The 15,394-nt window shown below is 37.0% G+C and overlaps 1 protein-coding gene across 1 annotated transcript; it reads left to right on the top strand.

Moving 5' to 3' along the window:
• The first annotated feature begins 228 nt into the window (after window positions 1-228).
• Window positions 229-14,983, top strand: LOC125884389 (zinc-binding protein A33-like). Its single transcript, XM_049569309.1, has 10 exons — window positions 229-279; window positions 8,121-8,351; window positions 8,427-8,790; window positions 8,936-9,031; window positions 9,318-9,551; window positions 9,686-9,833; window positions 10,065-10,091; window positions 10,975-11,039; window positions 11,127-11,249; window positions 11,992-14,983. The coding sequence occupies exons 2-10, from the start codon at window positions 8,125-8,127 to the stop codon at window positions 12,376-12,378; spliced, it is 1,671 nt and encodes a 556-aa protein (XP_049425266.1). The 5' UTR covers window positions 229-279; window positions 8,121-8,124; the 3' UTR covers window positions 12,379-14,983.
• The last annotated feature ends 411 nt before the right edge of the window (window positions 14,984-15,394 follow it).

Below are 15,394 nucleotides of genomic sequence, written 5' to 3'. Positions count from 1 at the left end.
AGCCCACCTTGTCACTAAAAGACTCCCAGTACCATACAGTTAATCACATAATCATTCACTTTGTACACAGGAGCAGCAGAGACAGTGAGTGAAACTGGAAAGTTATATGGATTCTGGTGAAGGCTGAGAAGGAAAGGAAGAACCAGAATTTCCTGTTCTGACAAACGTTGATGTGGGAGGAGCATAAAACTCATGTGCCCTCATCTATTTTAGGAATTCTGATTAGTACACCTGCTGGGAACACATCTGTTAAGGAGTATCCGTCAGGAGCCCAACCAGGTAAGACATTATTTTTATTAAGCTGTGTAGAGAGTAAGAACATGTATGATAAGATATTAGAAGTCTGTGCCTCAAGTTCAGCTGACTTCTGCTGTGACTGTAAACTGTCAGCTACGTTTTTTAAAAGGAAAATGCTGAGAGGTACAGCAGTCAAAGTGGATGTATTGGAAATTGCATGTAAAATGTACCAAAGATAGCCTAGCGTTGAGTCACCAAACTTTAAATAAAAATAAAAATTCACTTTTAACCAGTGAAGGGGACAAATAAATCCATACAGATCCAGAAATGCATCTTACATTACTAAGTTTTTATGCGAGGTCCTTTTTAACACTTAAACAATTCTTAAAAGTATACTTGTGCTTTTAGTGTACTTTGTGTATTAGTGTTAAAACGACAGAGGGCATTAACATGAGAGCAACATGCAACATTCCTGTGTCAGTTTCAAACCTGAGCCAGCTGCATCGTGGGGACTTTCTGACACACCTAATCAACTATGCTCTTTCACAGATAGTGTTTCAAAATGCTACGGAAATCTTTTCTGAACCTGGTATTTGATTTCATCTGTGCTGCAGCAACATTCCTTCACATCTCACATTTTCAGCTTGACATTTCCTTTTGCCCCAAGAGTCTGCAGGATAAAGCACTTCATTAGACAAAAACAGTTTGCAACGGTACCAAATATAAGAAAAAGGATTGTACGAGACATTCAGAATATTGGCTCTTGGGGTTTCAATATTATTAAACTTTGATGAAAAGCGAAAACAAACTGATATAGGATATATATGATGCTGGGAGATAGCATGGGATTCATTTAACCACCTTAAAGTTACTTGGTAAAAGAAAGAAGACTGTATATTAAAGGTTGAGTACTTCTGATGTCGCTTCATTTATTTTGTAGCTGATGTGCCAATTTTATTTTCTTTATTTAAATATTTCAACAACAGCGACGTAATACTGTATCGTCAGCTGCATGTACTGTGTAATGTCATATGACACTGAAGTCTCGTCACTACCTGTGTCTTTAACCTCAGCTTTACTATTACCTGAAATAACTTTGCAGTCAGGCATTAAACACACAGATCACAGGAATGAAACCACGACAACAGACACAATCTATAGTCGTCAAAAACATAACAGTAATATTAACTATAAAATGATACCCAAATTAGGAACATAGAATATAATGTAATACAAATTGAAGATCTAGGTCTGTGCTTGCATCTTCTGTCTGTGTAAGTTTTTGGATAATAATAAGATTAAACTCTTTGTTGGGTGGGTGGTCAGAACAGTTGAAAATCAGCTGGATGTCGTGGCCAGTCAATCCATAGGGTGTTTAAAACTGATTTATATGAGCAGAATATTCATCTGCTTTTAACTTGCTCTGGTTTTTTTCTGTGTGCTGTTATATTTCGAGCCCTGCAGGTCACATAGAGTGAATATTTTAGTTAAACATTAGTTTTAGATATGTTATTACCATGGTTGAGTTGTACAAAAACTTGTTTACAAAAATGAACATCAAAAAAACCTTCTGTGATCATGGCTAGGAGTGGTGTGAAATAGTAAAAATATAGAACTTTTGAAAAAAGTATAAAGCTTAGACTCAAAAGGAGAAATCAAGACAGATCACTTTTAGAGCAGAGGCAGTCATAAAGTCTGGGCCAGCTATTTTTATAATGAGCACTAACGTTGGTTGTTACTCGGTAAATCTGACCTACTATAGATTTATGGTAATAAATGGACAACAAAACATATGGCTGTTGGGAAAAATGTAAAAAAGGGAGTCTTTTGACATTTGGAGACAAGCGTAATTCATGAATTTATAGAGACTTGACATTGGACATCAATATACATATTACTCAACAATTGTCACTGCATATCTGACAAAAATATCAAAGAGGGTAAGAAATTTATCATTGAATAGTTTTTACAGTACATTTATAGATTTTATAGCTGATATAGAAAAAAGTATATAATTTTGTTTTAGATAGCTACTGACAAAAAGAAAACCTTGATGCAGAGGAGGTCATATGTAGCAAAAGCAAAATATTTCTTTTTCATCATTTATTTTGAACACAGGTATATTTCCAAGGTGGCAAGCTGAATCACTTGCAAGGCCTCACTCTCTACAGGCCCCTCCACCCCAGGGGCCCAAGTGCACTGTCTATATTTACGCCCCTGCTGTCCAGTATCTTTGGTTTAGGGACTTTCTGTTTTGTCGCTTAAAGGGATACTTTGCCGATTTTCAACTAATCTTGTATCATAACAATGTGGGTAGTATGTGTACTACAGTTAACGGTAACACTTTACAATAAGGTACACAAAATTAGAGTAGTTAATGAGGAACTAATGAGGAACTAATGAGTAGTTACTGAGGAACTAATGAGGAACTAATGAGTAGTTACTGAGGAACTAATGAGGAACTAAGGTACACAAAATTAGAGTAGTTACTGAGGAACTAATGAGGAACTAATGAGTAGTTACTGAGGAACTAATGAGTAGTTAATGAGGAACTAAGGTACACAAAATTAGTGTAGTTACTGAGGAACTAAGCTACACAAAATTAGAGTAGTTAATGAGGAACTAATGAGGAACTAATGAGTAGTTACTGAGGAACTAATGAGTGGTTAATGAGGAACTAAGGTACACAAAATTAGAGTAGCTACTGAGGAACTAATGAGGAACTAATTATTAGTTAATGGTCAGTTCTTCAGTAACCCCTGATCAGATTTCAGAGGAGTAGTTACTGAGGAACTAATCAGGAACTAACTATTAGTTAATGGTCAGTTCTTCATTAACTCATGATCAAATTTCATAGAGGAGTTCATCACGACTTAATAATTAGTAAACTAGTTACTTCATCAGTGCAGAATCATTACTCAATAACCTGTCCATTAGTTAACCTTTTTATGTCCTAAAGTAAAGTGACACATAATGAGTAGTCTTTCATTACTTCATCATCATCTTTACAATTAGTTCCTTAACAAAAAAAATCAGACAGCAGGATTCTTGAGAAGAGTTTTATTCATTATTTTCAGACCACATACACATTAATATGACCATCCATGTTATTCTGTACGATGATGCCTTAGAAATAAATATGATAGTGTGTCACATTTTAGGTAGGCTAAGCTTAAAGAATTTATCATGGGGGCTGTGTGTAAAGTACTGTATACTGATCACACCATTGTTCACAGTACAGGTGTTTGAGGTGCACAAAATTGAAACAAATTTGGAATGAATGAGGAACTATTAGTTAATGGCAAGTTCTTCATTAACTCCTAATCAAAGTTCAGAGTAGTAGTTACTGAGGAACTAATGAGGAACTAACTATTACTTAATCATTACCTACTCATTAGTTACTCTTTTTGTGTACCCTAAAGTAAAGTGAGACATCAAAATGAGTAGGTAATGATTACTGAATCATTACCTACTCATTTTGATGTCTCACTTTACTTTAGGGTACACAAAAAAGGTAGGTAATGATTAAGTAACAGTTAGTTCCTCATTAGTTCCTCAGTAACTACTCCTCTGAAATTTGATCAGGACTTACTGAAGAACTGATAGTTAGTTCATCATTCATTCCAAATTTTCGGCGGATTGAGCATGTTGAGTCGGCAGTGGAGCTTGTTGGTGAGAGAGATCACTCTGATTGGCTGTTCAGGTGTTAGGTGAATCTGCCTGTCGTGAAACCGGGGCTAACCGGTGCTTCCTCTTCAGGCTCCACTTCACTCAGCTGCCCGACAGATCCGCTGCTTCTTCCCACTTTAACCTGAATAAGAAACCAGAGCTAGCTGGAAGCGGCTAGCAGAGTGTTAGCCGCAGCATGACCGGAGGGAAGCAGCCAGTTAGCCTCCGCTAGCTTCCCAGCTAATGTTAGCCCCGGCTCTCCGTTTGGATCCAACCTGTTATTCAGGTTAACGTGGGAAGAAGCAGCGGGTTTGTCGAGCAGCTGAGTGAAGTTGAGTGAAGTGGAGCCTGCGGAGGAAACACCGGGACCGTCTGGATGTAATAGTCCGTGGAGGTGCTGCGGTGCTCGGCTGCACAGATAGGAAACCCCTCGGCTGACAGGATGTATCACTCTGTCACTCCGCGCTACTTTGTTGATCTCATGCATTCAACGGACTTCAGGTTTCCCTTTGCGTTATTTCCTTTCACGCAGGCGCAGAACGTCGTGCTACTTGGCGTCGGATGTAGTCTTCTTTTTTCCCCACAACTTTATTTAAGACAGGAAGTTTACAGAATGCAGATCTTCAACATTACACATATATGTCATATATCACATATGCCAGGGTGAATAAGAGTTTACAAGAAAATATTAAAAATATAAAATGTTTTCTATGTGTAAACTTACATTTGTGAATGTGAAATCTTGCCAAAAGTAAGATGAGATTTATAATAAATCTTTCAGTGGGTTTTGCCATATTTCTGTTAAAGTCAAAAAGTCCAAACAGCACGTCCCTCCAAAACAGCTTAAATTATTTTTTAATATTGTTCGCAGTAAAATTACAAATATCACTTCAGAGTCTTTTGACAATGTGGCAGTGCCAAAATAAATGAGTAACAGTTTCAAGCGTTGGGTGTAGTCTTTGTGGTGTGTTCAAATGCAACTGACACAGGGTGACGTGAGGCGACGTAGATGATGCAACAGTTGGCTTTCGTTGCCGCTAGTTCTTTGATGTCGGTTTGGTGTGTCAGCAGCTTGTACAGAATAACATGGATGATCATATTAATGTGTATGTGGTCTGAAAATAATTAATTAAACTCTTCTCAAGAATCCTGCTGTGATTTTATTTGTTGAGGAACTAATTGCAAAGATGATGATGAAGTAATGAAAGACTACTTATTATGTGTCACTTTACTTTACGACATAAAAAGGTTAACTAATGGACGGGTTAGTAACTAGTTCACTAATTATTAAGTCGTGATTAACCCCTCTGTGAAATTTGATCATGAGTTAATGAAGAACTGACCATTAACCAATAGTTAGTTCCTCATTAACTACTCCTCTGAAATTTGATCATGAGTTAATGAAGAACTGACTATTAACTAATAGTTAGTTCCTCATTAACTACTCCTCTGAAATTTGATCATGAGTTAATGAAGAACTGACCATTAACTAATAGTTAGTTCATCATTAGTTCCTCAGTAACTACTCTTATTTTGTGTAGCTTAGTTCCTCAGTAACTACTCATTTGTTCCTCATTAGTTCATCATTAGTTACTCATTCATTCCTCATTAGTTACTCATTCGTTCCTCATTAGTTCCTCAGTAACTACTCTAATTTTGTGTACTGTAGTTCCTCAGTAACTACTCATTAGTTCCTCATTAGTTCCTCAGTAACTACTCTAATTTTGTGTACCATAGTTCCTCAGTAACTACTCATTAGTTCCTCATTAGTTACTCATTCGTTCCTCATTAGTTCATCAGTAACTACTCTAATTTTGTGTACCGTAGTTCCTCAGTAACTACTCATTAGTTCCTCATTAGTTACTCATTCGTTCCTCATTAGTTCATCAGTAACTACTCATTAGTTCCTCATTAGTTCCTCAGTAACTACTTGAATTTTGTGTACCTTATTGTAAAGTGTTACCCAGTTAACTTCTCTCCATATTACTAGCCCCCTAGATCCACCTGCTCAGCTCTTGGTATGGCTCTAGGGATGATGCTCGAGCTACAGATTGAACTTCTGCATTTTCATTTGCCCGTAACCACGGATGCAAACAGTATAGAAGGGATCGAGAGACTCTCTCTCTTAAACTCAGACCAAACTTAGATCAATCTGTAAAACCAGGCAGTGCTGATCACATTAAAAAAATGAAAATGGTAAAACTAAGCAGAACTAATCAAATATGAATCACGATTCTGTTAATGTGTCACCTATTTCTTGCCTCAAAAATTTTCAGAAACAAATTTTAGCTTATCATTTAACTGTAATTTAAGAGCATTTGTTACCAACTGGCTGCAATCTGGGTTCCTGTGGAAAAACAGCCAAGCCTGCATTACATCAACCACCAGTGGGAGCATTTACTGGTCCAGTGTGGTGCAGTGAATTTTGGTAGTTGTAGGTTTTCAACCTCTTGAGTAAAAACAAATGCCGCAACCCTTTTCCTCTATTTTCTCTGGTCATACAGAACCAGCATCAAAAGTATTTGGATCTCTCTACTGCATAGATAGCCCAGTTTTATGAAAAGACCATCTTGTCAGCAATGAGATACTTCTTTAATAAATTGTGGGAAAACCAAAGTCTGGTTTCCTGTATGAAAACTATGTAAGTGCATATAATGATATTGTATACAGTAAATGGGGAGGATAATAATTTAATGTCAATAATAGCAGGCACATTAGGGAAGCAACATAAGGTAGGTAGAAATATGTGGATATGTTGACGCAAGTGCAGGGTTTTGGGGTATAATACATATTTTAATTGTAGTAATTTTAAACAGCACAAAGCGTGAAAGTGTCTGGAGAACTGTAGTTTGGATTTAAGCCTAATGATGTAGTGGTAGTGTAAATCCATGGAGTAAAATCGTATAAGTAGAAATGTAAATTTTTCTGTCGCTACTTAGATTGATAATTTCTTGAATAGCCACACATATTACTGTTATCCTGGATAGCGGATGTTTTATTTATTTACTTATTGACACACAAAGCAAGATATCATCTGCATATAATGACTAGAGAGCAGATTTATGTATACTATGAACTTATCTCCCAAGTTTATTCTCCGAATTCAAGTACTTTTCTGTATTGTGTTACAGTAGTCTTTTGTCATTTATAATTAGCTAATATTTAGGAGTTAACTTAAAGTGACAGTGGAAACACTGGGATAAATCCTGGCTATAAACTTATTCGTTGCAACCAAATAGGTGCTTTCTCTTTTGATGTACAAAGAAAAATGTCATCTGCATATAATTACATTTTATTTCTGGTTGTTGTTGTTGTTACATTTCTTTAGAGACGTTTGTTTATAAAGTGAACTTTTCTTCCAAGATTAGTCCCTGAAGTACCTCAATTACATATGCCCACTCTACCTGGTCAAATACTTTTTATTATTGACTTATAGTATGATAAAGTCCTCTGTTGTTGTCCTTTTATACAAAATTACATAATGTATAAGAGTTAACCTAAAGTGGCACTTTTATTTTTGGGATGAAGCCTGGCTACGTACTAATTTGTTTAAACAAAATACATCTATCTATCCATCTATCTATCTATATATGTATATGTGTGTGTGTGCGTGCGTGCGTGCGTGCGTGTTTTTGCTTTTGTTGTTATATTTCTATAGAGAATTTTTATTTGATGAAATCCTAAGACTTTTTTTCTGTCTTTATGTAATGTTTAAAAAAAGTTTGGAAGTACAGTAATTTGTTTGGACCAAACTGTTCTTTTGACAAGATAAGTAACATGTTGTCTGCATACAGTGATGCTTTATTTTTGTTTTATTTGTATTATGAGCTTATCTCCAAAGTTTAGTCACTGAAGTACCTTAAATAAAAACCCCTACTCTCCCAGTCCAATTACTTTTTCTGCAGAGAGTTACATTATGTCATTTTCCTTTTCTGCACATAATGATGAAAAGTTTTCTAAATAATCAAACTAAAAATTTAGTCTGGCATGAAGCCCAGCAATGGTTAGATGTTTTACAGTTTTTAAATGAAAACCACTACCCTCTACAATTAAGCAAATTAAGGTTTATATTTATTTAACAGCTATGTGTAAGAATCGGACAAAAACAAGGTGTTAAGCAAATTATTTTTTGACATCGGAACATGCACAGGAAATCCACACAATTCTTGTATATGTATTCACAAGTAAAAAAAGTGTTAATGTTCATTCATCAGAAACATGGCCTTCGCGTTGTCCGAGGATCAGTTTCGGTGCAGCATCTGTCTGGACATCTTCAACAACCCTGTCTCTATCCCATGTGGGCACAACTTCTGCCGGGGATGCATCAAACGCTTCTGGGATACCAGACATAAGTGTGCGTGTCCACTGTGCAAAGAGAACTTTGAAACCCGTCCAGAACTCAGGATTAACATAGACCTAAAAGACATCACTGAGAAATTTAAAGGGTATGTAAACATTTTTAAACAATGTCTTGCCAAATTAAATGAACCTTTTTAAGCACAATTATTTCCATGTTTAAGGTCTTTGGAGGGCAAGCCACCTTACAAGCCGGCTCCACCAAAGAGGATTTTCCCGAAACAAATTTCTTTTGAAGTTTTCTGTGATGTCTGCCATGAGACCGTTATGGCGGCCAAGTCGTGCCTCGTCTGCCAGGTGTCTTACTGTGAAGTTCACCTGACGCCTCATCTAAGGGATCCAATTTTGACGAAGCACAGACTGACAGATCCGGCCACCTTTGCCACTAGTCACCTCTGCAGAAGTCACAACCAGCTCCTGGATATGTTTTGCAAAAGGGAACAGATACCTGTCTGTATGCAATGCAGAAGGAGCAACCACAGACACCATCAGATCGTCCCGCTTGAGAAGGAGAGCAGGAGAATCAAGGTGAGGAAAACTCCCCCAAAGATTTCACAACTCTACTGAGTGTGTGCCTGTTTGCCTGCAAATCATTAGAAGGTATTTTCTCATTCTGACAACTGCATTACAGTGTTCCTCATGATGCATTTGTGTTTATCTTCAAAATTTACAGACTCAGTTGATGATGGTTGAAGCTGAGTATCAGCAGATGGTCAAAGACAGACTCAAAAAGCTTGCAGAGATCAAGACCTCGGGGGAGCTGAGCAAAGTAAGTTTTTCAGACTTTTTCTTGAGCACCATCATCTGTTCAAAATATCAATTTGTCCAATACTTGTTTAGGACCAAATATATATGCACTAATACAGAAACCCCTACTTTACCTAGATAACTGAATTCAAGAATTGTGATTAAATTTGTGAAAGGGCCGAAAACATACATGGACTGTTGTAACATTTTGAAAGATGGAGCAAGTGAATGGTTTGTATTAGTTTTGAATTTTATTATATTCTTGTGTTTTTACATATTAATTATTACCACTTTATGCACATTTGCAGGCAAATAATGAACAAGAGATACAAACAAGCATTGAAGTCGCCACCACGGTGATAAGCATCATTGAGAAAAACCAGGCTTCGCTCATTGAGGAGATCGAGCAGAAGCGGTCGGCAGCTGAGAGGGAGGAGGAAGAGCTTGTCAATGAGCTTGGGCGGGAAATCAATGAATTGCAGGGGAGACAAAGTGAGCTGCAACACCTGGAGCAAACCGATGACCCTCTTCATCTCCTGCAGGTTAGGAGACGTCGACAATTCCTGCTTTTATCCATGCTTGATTATTTATTGCAAGGATAGATTGTACCACCCACACAATCCCTGATATGTTTTTGTACTCACATGATCTGTATGTCACTGTCTTTCTGTTTTAGAGTTTCCCCTCTCTGATTACTCCACTGTTCACCAAGGACTGGTCCCAGGTCAGTGTCCAGTCGGACAGCTGCATAGGGACAGTGAGGAGAGCATTCTCCAAGCTGGTGGACGTGTGCCAGCAACTTGAAAAGAAACTGTCTGCAGACGGTCAGTAACTTCAGTTGTAATATTGTTGGTGTATCACTTGTTTAGGATTGGATCCCTTAAAAAATGGTCAGTTATATTTAGGTATATTAAGCACATCATATTTTGCTATCTGTACATCACAAAATCATCTGTCAAATTACAATATGTCAACAGTACATGTATATAATTTGGAAATGAGAATGTGTTTTAAAGCAAAATTTAAAACTACTTTTTTCTTCCTTTTTATTTAAGAAATTAGGAAGGCAACTCGGTATGCAGGTGAGTTTCTAAATATATATATGTAATTCTCATCTTGTTATCTTGTGGTGGTCTTAGAGAAAGTACAACATAATCCAGAGTTTCTACATATAGAAACATCCATGTAATTATATCAGTGACAAAACCAAGTATAGATTCAGGGGGGACACATCTCCCTCCCCAAGTAACCCTATGAAACCTGAGCAAATTGGCTTGAGTACTTTTAAAAACATGGAAAATGAATGAAAGAAGAAATGACCCAAATAATTTGCAAGAAATCAGTAAAATGACAAAAATCAAAAAGAGGAAAATTTGTGAAGTAAGAAAGAAATTTAAAAAACGACAACAAAGGAAATTACCTAGAAAGAGTGTTTTAAAAATTAATGAAAATAATGAGTAATTAAAAATACTTCTTTTATATTATATTGTATTGTAATATTATAGTAAAAGGAATATTTTCTAAATATTTTAAAAATATTTTTAAATAACTGTTATTAGAATGTTATGTATTATTATTATTATTATTATTATTATTATTATTGTTAGCAGTAGTAGTATATATAGTTGATGTGAAGTCCTGTAGACTGTACGCTCACCAAACAGCAGCTTTTGTTGACTTTTTTTGTCTGAGAAGAAGAGTTGAAGCATGCAAAGAGCAGACCAGAATATTGAGGAAAATAGAGAAATGAACAATGGATAAATATTGGACTTTTGATCCAAAGTCAAATTAGCTTTCAGACCCAATAAATTGATTATAGTGTTTTTGTCTGAACTCTGACAAGCTCACATGGACATTACATCACATTATATTCTATGGACATAGAAACACTTGCAGTGCAAGACATTTTGGGGTAAAATATTAATTTTATCTCTCTCACCCTTCTTTCTTTTTTTCCTTCTCCAGTGGATGTGTCTCTGGATCCAGTGACTGCCTCGGGTTGGCTGTGTCTGTCCCCAGATGGGAAACAGGTAATGTGTAATGGGATGATCTATTGTAGATAGTCCTTTGTGGTCCAACACTTCACAGTAACTGATGTTGCTGTTGTTGATCCACAGGTGAGCCTCAGCCTCCAGCAGAAGAAATCCTCCCCCCCTGATGACCCCCGCAGGTTCGACTCCTGCGTCTCCGTCTTGGGGAAACAAAGCTTCACGTCTGGGAAAAGTTACTGGGTAGTTCAGGTAGGAGCTCGGACCTTCAGTTACACTATTGACTCTTAATTAGCATATATATCCCTACAAACTTGTGCTGTACTTACATTATATTAAAGGGACACTTCACCACAAAATCAAAAACATACATTTTTCCTCTTACCTGGAGAGCTATTTATAGGTCTAGATTGTTTTGGTGGGAGTTGCTGAGTGTTGTGATATCGGCCAAAGAGATGTCTGCCTTCTCTCCCAAATGGAACTAGTGGGCCTTTTTTCACTGTCACTTTTGGCCACGCCAAGTCAAGTAAATGGACCCTCTCCAGAACAGGCCCAAAAGACAGGCTTCCCGCCCTCATGTGGGTAGTGGTGACGTCTCACCGACTGCAGCCAACCCCAGATGACCTCGCTTCTCCCCCCGAAACAAGACTCTCCTCACCTCTGTCTGCAAAAGAACAGAGAGAAAGGCATTTTTAAAAGTCTCTGTGTTCAGCTTTCAGTATGTCTGTAGCTTCTAATAATATAACTGAATCTACATCAAAGTCTACTTATATAACTCTTGAACACCCCCTTGTGGCTGTAAGCATGCTAAGACATTTCTCTGTGCAGTATGTTCCAGGTAAATTACAAGCTCATCAGAGACAGCAGTAAATTGTGATCCAACTCCAGAATATAGGCTCCTGTGACTTTTTTGTTCCCAGGTCAAGGTCAAGTTGTAGTTACGCAAATCAAGCATAGTCACATCATTTATTTGTCTCTGTTTTGCATGTTTCAGGTTGGAGATAAAACAGACTGGGATCTCGGTGTGGCCAAGGAGTCCATCAACAGGAAGGGGTCCATCACAGTGTGTCCTGACAACGGTTACTGGGCAATCTGCCGACGAAAAGGCGGCAGCCTCAGTGCCTGTGCCGGCCCCTCCGTCACAATCCACCTCCAGGAACCCCCCCAGAAAGTCAGCGTCTTCCTGGACTACAATGAAGGAATGGTGTCCTTCTACGACGCAGAAGCAAAGACTCACATTTACACTTACAGCAGGTGCAACTTCACTGAGCCCCTATACCCGTATTTGAACCCCTGTCTCCATGACAACGGGAAGAACACCGCCCCGCTGATTATCTGTCCTGTTGAGGTTGGGCTCGCTGAGGAGATTGACAGATTTTGAAAGGGAAACTCAGGGCTTGTTTGAACGGCAAAGTCAACGCACATTTCCTTATCTGTCATGCATGTACAGGTTATTACATCACCGCTGTCCAAAGGTCAGATAGGTATCCTTCTACAACAGGATTGTCCTACAACAATCCTGTTTTAACATGTTATGTTTCTGTATATACGTGTGGTTGTCATTTTCCTTAAAAAGACAAATATACAGCTTTAATTTGAAAGAGTACATTGATCAGTCAAATGTAGTCATATATATATATATCAGAGAACAAACAAACGTGGTGTATCATACCTAACTTTGGAGCATTATCTAGCCTCCTTTACGTTTCTATGCCAACATGATCAATTCTGCTGTGCTTGACAAATTTGACTGTGCAGTGTGGGAGCAGATCATTTTGACGATGTCACTATAACTTGTTGATTGCCAGACATTATTGACACATGCTGCTAATTATCAAACGTCTTGATGCAAAACAGCTGTGAAGGATTGTTAGTCAGTGTGATCGAATTACTTCAGACCCTGTATCTGTGAGGTGTTTACTGTACATTTTGTCAGCCCCTACATATGAACATGAGATTATAAGGGTTCTGCAAGCAGCTAAGAAAGGTAAAGCTTATGGATATGATGGGGTGCCAGTTGATGTACTGAAAAATGGTAACACACTGAATATTCTATATAGGCTTTTTAATTATTGATTTTCAAATGGTGTGGTGCCAGAGTTCTGGAAGTATGGTATTATTAACCCCATCCCCAAAGCTGGGGGAACAGATAACAGAATACCTCTTAAGTACCGGGGAGTCACTTTGACATCTTCTGTATATAAACTGTTTTGTTCTGTGCTGTATAATCGTATTGCGGAGTGGGCAGAGGCTAATGATATTATAGCAGATGAGCAAAACGGGTTTAGAAAGAAACGGAGCTGCCTCGATCATATTGCTACCTTAACTACAATCATAGATGCAAGGAAAAAGTTGAAGAAAGCTACTTTTTGTTCCATCAATCCATCAATGCCCCTGTCTGAGTTTAGTTTCTCCTGTGGCTCGTTTTCTTTGGAAACAGCTAAAGAGTATAAATACCTGGGTTTGATGTTAAAACAGAATTTCTAGATTATAATGAAACTGTCAAGCATTTAGTAATGCATGCAAATAGAGCTCTAGGTGCAATCATAGCCAAATGTAGATGTATGGGTGGTTTTCCTTTTAAATGTTACACTAAATTGTTTGAATCCCTGGTTCTGCCTATTTTGACCTATGCTGCTGCTGTCTGGGGTTACAGAAGTTATTCTTGTGTTAATGCTGTGTTTAACTGGGCATGTAGATTTTATTTAGGTGTGGGTAAATACACCCCAAATGCTGCTATACAGGGTGATATGGGTTGGAAAACTCCATGGCAACAGCAGTGGTCCTGTATCTTTAAAAACTGGCAGAGACTCTGTGGTATGCCTGACAGCCGATTATGTAAGCGTGTTTTTCAGTGGGCGGCTCATTTGTCAAATGTAAAAAACTATGCGCATACGATAACAACATTTCTTAGTTCTATGAACTTATCTCACCTTGCTCGTACAGATATGGTTTACTCAAGTAACGACCTTAAATGTTTTGATACGGCAGTGTCAAAGGCAGACGAGGAATCATGGCTACAGTTAATAAATACACCAGAAGGGAACAAACTACGCCCTTACTGCCTATTTAAGGACACATTTCAGACAGAGTCCTATGTACAAAATATATTATCAAGACAGCTTAGAAGTGCTTTCGCTAAATTCAGATGTGAAGTTGCTGCTTTAGCAATAGAAACTGGTAGATATACGAACACCCCAGTGGATAGACGCTACTGTACTTTATGTATTAATGGTTCCATTGAATCAGAGGCCCATGTTCTTTTACACTGTGACATTTATGTGGACATTGGCGCTGAACTATTTAGTACACTTTCTAAGTATATTGTTAATTTCAATGATCTTGATGATACAAATAAATTGTGTGTAATTTTAGCTGGTAAACATTGCATCAATGAATGTGCCAAAGCCTGCCACCTCATCCTTAACAGAAGATTGTCTTTCATGAGTTCCAATTTAGAAAACTGTTCTGTGTTTTGTTTTTCATGGTACCATAGTGTACGTTTTTATAATCTTTTTTATGATGTTTTAGTTGGTGTCTCACAACTCTTTTTTGAGTGGTCCCCAACACTTTTTATTTTGTCAAGGGGGAGGGGGGTAAATTGTATTGAATATTGTATTTTTATTAACATATTCCCTCTGTACCCTCAAGTACTTTTAATGTGTGTTGTGGAGTGACACCAAAATAAAGTTTATCTATCTATCTATCTATCTATGAAAAAATGTACTAAAAATGAAATGTTTTCTTGTATATTTGCACGAAATGTGGCTCTGTTTTTGGGATTTAAGGGCTCTGCTTTTTTTAAAACCAAAATATAACAATTTTTTTTCTTCTTTTTATATTGATACATGTGTTTAATTGATTTATTTTTGCTTACATTAATGAAGACAAATTACAACGAGATCATGTTTTTCTCTGAGGGTGTAAGCTTTACTGTACATAAGACCAAATATTTACACTTAATAAATAAACTTCATAAAACAAAATCACATGAAATCAAGATGTGTTTTATTTTATTTGTCACATACACAGTCATATACAGTATAATATGTAGTGAAATTTGTTTGTGCCAGACATGAATTAATAAAAAGTAGGGAAAAAAATAGCGCAGAATAAACTATAGTAGTAAATAAAATAGTTTACAAAAATACATCAGTGAGAAAGTAAAACAATAAAAATAGTACAACCATTTTAGTTAAAGAAAAACTGAAACACTATAACCGGTTCATAAATGAAATAAAATAAAATGAAATTTAAAAAAATAATAATAAAAATTAAATTAAATCTAAAAAATAATAAAATTTAATTAATAAAGCTTTCTAAATTTGTCACACTTTAATTCAGTCTTAATGCCTTGATTTGCGAGCTTAAATATTTATTAAATATTTGGTATTTGG

The sequence above is a fragment of the Epinephelus fuscoguttatus genome, linkage group LG23 (assembly GCF_011397635.1).
Source record: "Epinephelus fuscoguttatus linkage group LG23, E.fuscoguttatus.final_Chr_v1".
NCBI lineage: Eukaryota > Metazoa > Chordata > Actinopteri > Perciformes > Serranidae > Epinephelus > Epinephelus fuscoguttatus.
The sequence above is the reverse complement of the archived record's forward strand: the minus strand, read 5'-3'. Positions and strand labels throughout refer to the sequence as shown.

Excerpts from the sequence above, each read along its gene's own strand:
- LOC125884389 (XM_049569309.1), top strand. The coding sequence starts at position 8,125 with ATGGCCTTCGCGTTGTCCGAGGATCAGTTTCGGTGCAGCATCTGTCTG. Across the intron at positions 8,791-8,935 it reads AGGAGAGCAGGAGAATCAAG|ACTCAGTTGATGATGGTTGA; the intron begins GTGAGGAAAACT and ends CAAAATTTACAG. Across the intron at positions 9,834-10,064 it reads AAAGAAACTGTCTGCAGACG|AAATTAGGAAGGCAACTCGG; the intron begins GTCAGTAACTTC and ends TTTTTATTTAAG.